This window comes from Nerophis ophidion, linkage group LG01 (genome assembly GCF_033978795.1).
Source record: "Nerophis ophidion isolate RoL-2023_Sa linkage group LG01, RoL_Noph_v1.0, whole genome shotgun sequence".
NCBI classification, from domain to species: Eukaryota; Metazoa; Chordata; class Actinopteri; order Syngnathiformes; family Syngnathidae; genus Nerophis; species Nerophis ophidion.
Genome location: NC_084611.1, coordinates 18,509,014 through 18,517,276, shown reverse-complemented (window position 1 = coordinate 18,517,276; position 8,263 = coordinate 18,509,014). Strand labels below are relative to the sequence as shown.

The following is an 8,263-nucleotide window of genomic DNA, read 5'->3' as shown; positions in this document are numbered from 1 at the left end:
TAAGCTTCATTTTTTTCTCCTCCAGACATAACGTTGATTCATAGGCCCAAAGAGTTCCAGTTTTGTCTCATCACTCCATAGAAAAGTTTCCCAAAACCTTTGGGCTTTGTCCAGATGATTTTTGGCATACTGGAGTCTATTTTTCTTGTGCCTGGTAGTCAGAAGGGGGGTGCGCCTGGGAGTTCTAGCATGGAGGCCTTCATCTCGTAGTGCGTGCCTTATTGTTTGGGACGAAACCTGCGTTCCCCCCTCTGTAATGTCCTGTTGTAGTTCCTCAGCTGTTACCCGGGGGTTTTTCACCACTGTACGCACACAGCATCCTCTTTCTACCACGCTCAGGTAGTGTTTCCACTGTGCCTTTAGCTTTAAACTTGCAAATTATGCTCCCAACTGTGTCTCTTGGAATGTATAATGTCTTTGCTATTTCCTTATATCCATATCCTTTCTTATGAAGAGAAATTACCTCCTCTCTTGACTTCTTTGACCACTCCCTGGACTTCACCATGTTGCAAATGCAACAAAAAGCTGAGCGTCACAGTCTTTTCCAATCAGTTTAATTGTTGCTCGTTATGGTTCTAATCACATCTACAGGTGTTTTCAACACCTGATTGAAAAGACCTTATTCAAATTCTGTTCTTAACAGTTATGATTTTCAAGGGGTTGAATAATTTTGTCAATGAGATATTAAGAAAAATGTCCTTGTTTGATATTTTGAAAAATACATTGTTACAATTTAAGTTGCATTTGTCTATTTAATGCATCTTTATTTGATATGACTATAAACAAAATACGGAATAAATGTCCAACTTGCTAAAACACCAAAATTGTGTGGGGGTTGAATCATTTTGATCACAACTGTATATTCGTGCCAAGGCCGGGACTCTGTGAAAATTTGCCAATGATACTCAAACTGGCTTTATAAATAATATATTCATTTAAATAAAGCATTATTTCTCCTATGTTGACAGCAGTCTTGGCGCTAGGAACTTTAAAAAATTGGGTCCCAGGGACCCCATCAAGTCATAAAAATGTGGTCCCTTAGTACATTTTTAGGGTACCACTTTTTTGTAAGCGTTTTGAAAAAAAACGATAAACGTATGCATTATCCTGTTATATCAAACATTCCATGTTGTGTTTTGGAAAAAGGTTGTCATAAACGTTACTTCATCCATTGAAAAAATAATTAAAAAAGAAAACAAATTTGTATGCATATATAAATGTATTCAGTTATAAATTCACTTTCTTCTTTTCTTTATGTTGTTTTTCCCCCTTGGCTTCAGTCTGGACACCCTCTCCAGGGGCTAGTTTAGACCGATTTTTTTTTTCTCACCCCCTATTGTTTACTTGTAGCTCACCTTTTTTGTACGGGGCGCCGGAAGTTGGATCCTGTTCTGTCTCCCTGTAATGTTTGTCTGATCTTGAATGGGATTGTGCTGAAAATTTTAATTTTCCCTCAAAGATTAATAAAGTATTTCTGATTCTGATAAACTGCTATTTTTTTTCTATGCTTAGAGCCCAGCGGCTTATAAAACGGTGCGGATAATTTATGGGTTTTGCGTTTCGCTAACAGCCATAATGTTTTGTGTTCAAAAGTTTCCATTAAACACAAGCAGACACTGAAAGGGTGTGTTATTTTTTTTTGAATGAGTTCGCATCCGGCAGGTGTTGCGGGTTGAAAATGTACGTCCTGTTTTAATGCCTTGAACCGGAAGAAAAAACGAAGATAGCCTTTCTACTCAAAATTATTCTTCAGTCACCACTCCAAGCAACATTTGTAAGTTTTACAATATAGCTAAAACAATTACTTACTTACTAAACCGTATCATGTGTGATGTCTGTAGGAGTGTGTGCAAAAACGTTCTTCCATATAAAGGTTGTCATAAAGTTGTAAAACATGCTTTTAAATCACCAATATTGAAGGGGAATTTTGACTATCATTCACAGTTCTTATGTAAGACAAGTGCACATGTTTTCCTTTTTTTAATGCATTCTAAATCGTAAATAATAGTTCACAAAATGGGAGGCCCTCTAAAAAACAGCTAAACACCTCCATCGAGGTTTTATATCCTGTGAATTCTGGAATATAAGCTGCTACTTTTTTCCTACGCTTTGAGTGCAGCGGCTTATAAAACAGTGCAGCTAATTTATGCATTTTGTGTTTCGTTAACAGCCACAATGTTTGGTGTTTAATAGTTGTCATTAAACACAAGCGGAGACGCTGAAATGGCATGTTACTGTTTGTGCTATGGCGCCATCTTTTGTTCAAGTTCGCTCACTGCAGGTGTTGCGGGTTGAAAATGTACTTCATGTTTTATTGCTTTGAACTGGAAGAAAAAACATACATAGCCTTTCTACTTGAAATGATTCTTCATTCATCACCCCAAGCAATGTTTGTACATTTTTACAGTATAACTAAAACATTTTTTACTCACTATTCCGTCCCTCAATCTCGTTACCCTGCGTAATGACAATAAAGTTGATTCTGATGTGTGATGTCTGTAGGAGTGTCTTCATGCATATTTGAACGTGCTATAGAATTGGAATTAAGCTTGCTTTGTTAGCATTAGCTAATATGTTAACACGTTTACGAGTGTCTGTGTTAGTATTATTAACTTGTCTCTCTGTTTATCCAGATAGAGAGCTAGCTTCCACAGCTAGTGTGTCCATGACGATGACTTCTGTTTTGTTTGGTCAGCCGTTTTACTGCCGTGTTACAGACATAGATTGGAAACAATTAAGGTATGTAAATAAGCATTTACTGGTTTCCCTCCGGTTCCTCTCCAGAAGTTATCTGTGGCCACCTTGTGACCTTTCCATGCAGGAGAGAGGAGGGGGTAAAGAGAAGTGGCAAATCAACTGGTCTAAAACAAAGTATATTTAAAAGCTAAAAGTATATAAATAAGTTTTAAGGTGAGACTTAAATTAGATGGGTAGCATCTTCAACTTGTTGATAGGGCATTCCAGAGTATGGGAACCCAAACAGAAAACGCTCTTGAGCCTGCAGACTTTTTTGGGGGTTAAAAAATAAGCTGGTGGTCCGTCAAATTTTGCTGTTTTCTCGAAAAAAGCTACCAGTAGCACAAAACCGTGATTAATACGAAAATCTAAGCTATACCATTGTTTGCTTCAACGCAAAGTTCCTCATGCTGTAATTGTACCTAGATGTTTGCTCGTCAGAAAAGACAATGAACGTAATTTAAAATCACTACTTACATGTAGACGAAGCACAGGATGGAGCGGCTTCACAATCCAGAATCCACAATCCCTGATTCACATTTTCCTATGTGAGACAAGAACACACCTTTTTCTTTTTTTATGTATTTTAAATCGTAAAATGCGGATCATACTCGACGGCTAACAATGTCGCAACTGGGAGTCATCTATTCGCCGAAGAGGACCCCAAAAAAACATCCAAAAACAGCCAACAATACTCCATTTACATGTCGTGACCTGAAAATTTACCAAGTATTTGCGATATAGTTATCTCAACACACATCTCACCTACTGTTAGCGCCATCTTGATCGCAGAAAGATAACTGAAAGCCTCTTTTTACCGCGGGAACTTTTCCGAGAACTTTCCCCCTGTGTTTCCACCAAGACCTAACCTGGTAGATTTCATTCATCAGGAACCTTTCGGAGTTCCTCCAAGCTAGGTGGGACTTTTTGAAGCCCTGAACTTTTTCAGGGGCGGGCTGTGCTGTCGAACGCTGATTGGTTGAACACCGTTGAGAGCGTTCCTAAAACGTAATTTTCAAACACACGACCACCACTGCGTAGTATGCAAGTTTATTGTCAGATTGTCATACATAATTAAGTGAATTGTGAATTGTGAATTATATTTATATATATAGCGCTTTTCTCTAGTGACTCAAAGCACTTTACATAGTGAAACCCAATATCGAAGTTCCATTTAAACCAGTGTGGGTGGCACTGGGAGCAGGTGGGTAAAGTGTCTTGCCCAAGGACACAACGGCAGTGACTAGGATGGCCAAAGCGGGAAACGAACCTGGAACCATCAAGTTGTTGGCACGGCCGCTCTACCATACGAGCTATACAGAGCTATAATAAAGCTACAAAAACACTCATCTCTCAGCCAGTTTGCTTGTCGCAATATAGGTCTTTCTCTGAGGCAGGTCCTGAGGTGTCGGGATGTGACCACCTGTGATCTGAGCCTTCTCTGTTGGGGCTGATGGCAAGGGTTTATTCTTCATTTTGGCCTTGGCCATGTTGTAATCACCAGAATCAAAATACTTTAGCCCTTTCTGAAGTCGTTTTCTCAGAAAATCTGAACCTCCCGGTCTAGCTCCAAGATTGGGATGCATGACCTTTATCTTGGCTTCTTCTGCTTTCTCTGTACTGACAACTTTGTCATCCATTTCCCGCTCTTCTTCCATAGTCATGGCTCCTTCGGCCAACTCTGACATTTTCGTATTTACGGTAATTTTTCGTATTACCGTATTTTTCGGATTGTAAGTCGCTTCGGAGTATACGTCGCACCGGCCGAAAATGCATAATAAAGAAGGAAAAAAACATATGTAAGTCGCATTTTTGGGGGAAATTTATTTGATAAAATCCAACACCAAGAATAGACATTTGAAAGGCAATTTAAAATAAATAAAGAATATTGAACAACAAACTGAATAAGTGTAGGTTATATGACGCGTAAATAACCAACTGAGAAGGTGCCTGGTATGTTAACCTAACATATTATGGTAAGAGTCATTCAAATAACTATAACATATAGAACATGCTATACGTTTACCAAACAATCTTTCACTCCTAATCGATAAATCCGAGGAAATCTTCTTCCTCGATGTCTCTTCTAAACTACTCTGCCAACTCCAAAAGGTATGCGCCGCTTCCGCTTGTCGTTTTCTGCTGCATATTTCATTACGTCCAGCTTGTAATCTGCAGTACATGATTTCCTTTTTGGTGCCATTTTTGTTCAGCCCTTCTCAGTTTTTAGAAGTTACCGCCAACGATGAAATTATCCATTTTAATAGCCAAGGCAATAGCATATAGCATTTGGCATTTAGCATTCCATGCCCCACAATGCACTTCTGCCATGACCCTCCCCCGCCAAATTCTTATTGGCTGACGTGTGTGTGATGATTGCTGACATTTTCTTTGTCTTTTCCGTGAATGAGATAAATAATATTATTTGATATTTTACGGTAATGTGTTAATAATTTCAAACATAAGTCGCTCCGGAGTATATGTCGCACCCCCAGCCAAACTATGAAAAAAACTGCGTCTTATAGTCCGAAAAATACGGTATTCTTAAATACTTCACTTTGAATGCAAGTCATTTGTTTGCTCAAAACGTGGTAAGTTTTTGCTAAAGTCCAGTCGGAAAGGGAAATTTGCCAGCCAGAACACCAGTCGGGGTGTCCACACTCATCTTTGCACAAACGTATGCTTTAACCCAGTGGTCCCCAACCTTTTTTTATCCGCGGACCGGTCAACGCTTAATAATTTGTCCCGCGGCCCGGGGGGGATTCCTTTTTTTTTTTTTTCTTTGTCATGAAAAAGGGACGTTTTGTCATGAAAAAGGGAGGTTTTTGTGGTTGGTGCATTAAATGTAAGTGTATGTTGTGTTTTTTATGTTGATTTAATAAAATAAAAATATATTTTTTTTTTAAAATAAAAATTACTAAAAAATTCTTCTGCGGCCCGGTACCAATCGGGCCACGGTACCGGGCCGTGGCCCGGTGGTTGGGGACCACTGCTTTAACCAGTGGTTCTCAACCTTTTTTCAGTGATGTACCCCCTGTGAACATTTTTTTAATTCAAGTACCCCTTAATCAGAGCAAAGCATTTTTGGTTGAAAAAAGAGATAAAAAAGTAAAATACAGCACTATGTCATCAGTTTCTGTTTTTTTAAATTGTATAACAGTGTCATATATTGCTCATTTGTAGTGGTCTTTCTTGAACTATTTGGAAAAAAAGTTATAAAAACAACTAAGAACTTGTTGAAAAATAAACAAGTGATTCAATTATAAATAAAGATTTCTACACATAGAAGTAATCGTCATCTTAAAAGTGCCCTCTTTGGGGATTGTAATAGAGATCCATCTGGATTCATGAACTTAATTCTAAAAATCCATCCATCCATTTTCTACCGCTTATTCCCTTTCGGGGTCGCGGGGGGCGCTGGCGCCTATCTCAGCTACAATCGGGTGGAAGGCGGCGTACACCCTGGACAAGTCGCCACCTCATCGCAGGGCCAACACAGATAGACAGACAACATTCACACTCACACTCACACACTAGGGCCAATTTAGTGTTGCCAATCAACCTATCCCCAGGTGCATGTCTTTGGAAGTGGGAGGAAGCCGGAGTACCCGGAGGGAACCCGCGCATTTACGGAGAGAACATGCAAACTCCACACAGAAAGATCCCGAGCCTGGATTTGAAACATTTCTTCACAAAAAAAGAAATCTTTAACATCAATATTTATGGAACATGTCCACAAAAAAATCTAGCTGTCAACACTGAATATTGCATTGTCGTATATATATTTTTTCGCATTTTATGAACTTACATTCATATTTTGTGGAAGTATTATTCAAAGGATTTTTAAATTGTTGCTATTTTTAGAATATTTAAAAAAAAAAATCCCACGTACCCCTTGGCATACCTTCAAGTACCCCCAGGGGTTTTTGAGAACCATTGCTTTAACCTGATCACTGATTATAAAGCAACTTTTTGGTAACCTTAATGTAAAGGAGCGCTTGCGTTCAAAATAAGATGTGCGATTAATACGAGTTTGTATATCAAAGTTAAAGTACCAATGATTGTCACACACACACTAAGTGTGGTGAAATTTGCCCTCTGCATTTGACCCATCTCCTGGGAGGTGAGGGGAGCAGTGGGCAGCAGCGGTGCCGCGCCCGGGAATCATTTTGGTGATTTAACCCCGAATTCCAACCCTTGATGCTGAGTGCCTAGCAGGGAGGAAATGGGTCCCATTTTTATAGTCTTTGGTATGACTCGGTTTGAACTCACAACCTACCGATCTCAGGGCGGACAATCTAACCACAAGGCCACTGAGTAGGTTATTGATTAATATGGTAATGTTTTGTGATTAATCACATGAGTTAAAGAGTTAACTTTGACAGCCCTAGCAATTCAGTGTCTAGAATTTTTTGTTCATTTATTTTTTTTTATGTTATAACTCTGATTTTGCAGAGCCAGCAAGCTAAAACACGGAAGCTCAATACTTGTTACTTACACAACCGCATTGAAATTGCTGACTCACTCAAGGCAGAAAAACAAAAGTGAAATTAAATTGTTGCACTAAAGCAGCAAGTTATTGAATATGAAGGGAGCAATATTTGGAATAAAGATTATAGGACGACGGAAAGATAATAAAGTAGTTATACAAGCCCGGATACTGTGTACCTTGGAACTAAAGCTGACTGGAGTAAAAAACACACTGGAAAATCAACTCAAAAATATTTAGCTCTGCAAGTTTCAATTACATGTTTAATTATGTTTTACTTGACGAGGGACATTGAAAATTAATGAGCATTTCTTGACATGTTGCATTGAAATGTAAACATTTCCGTCCATGCAAGCAAACAGGGTACATAAAAACACAGTTATACATACAGTTAGGTGAAAACATAACATTATATATTTTTTTAATTTAAAAGAAACAACTATTTAAAATAATTCAATTGAAATATAAACCTTGAAATAACCTATTGCTTTATTACAATTAAAAAACAACAACACAGTAGTATTAATCAGGTTGTGAATCTTTGGGCACCACACGATTTTATTCGATTCATGGGGGTAACGATTCGATTCAAAATGAAAATTTGTTAATAACATCGGGTGCCATTTTTTTGATTAAATACATTCCTCCATAAAATAGACCAACTCTGATCAATTTCTATTTTACTTAAAATAATCTGTTTTTGTTAAATACATTACTTTCCAAACATTTAATAAATACAAAGAAGGCAACATCTACATCAGGGGTGTCAAACTCATTTTAGATCGGGGCCCACATGGAGAAAAATCTACTCCTAAGTGGGCCGGACTGGTAAAATCCCTGCACGATAACTTAAAAATAAAGACACCTTCAGATTGTTTTCTGTGTTTAAAAGTAGAAGAAGCACATTCTGAAAATCTACGAATCATAATATTTTTTTTTTACACTTACATGTTGCGGTTAATAGTATTCTATCTTTATTTGACGTTATTTATATTTTCTGAATGAATGATGTGATAATGTTCATCAGTCAACTCAATG

The 8,263-nt window shown here is 38.0% G+C and overlaps 1 protein-coding gene across 1 annotated transcript; it reads right to left on the bottom strand.

Moving 5' to 3' along the window:
* Positions 1–4,079: 4,079 nt before the first annotated feature.
* On the bottom strand, positions 4,080–4,424 carry LOC133564852 (cAMP-regulated phosphoprotein 19-like). Its single transcript, XM_061919418.1, has one exon. The coding sequence runs from the start codon at positions 4,422–4,424 to the stop codon at positions 4,083–4,085; it is 342 nt and encodes a 113-aa protein (XP_061775402.1). The 3' UTR covers positions 4,080–4,082.
* Between the last annotated feature and the right edge of the window lie 3,839 nt (positions 4,425–8,263).

Coding starts and splice junctions, on each gene's coding strand:
- LOC133564852 (XM_061919418.1), bottom strand. CDS start 4,424: ATGTCAGAGTTGGCCGAAGGAGCCATGACTATGGAAGAAGAGCGGGAA.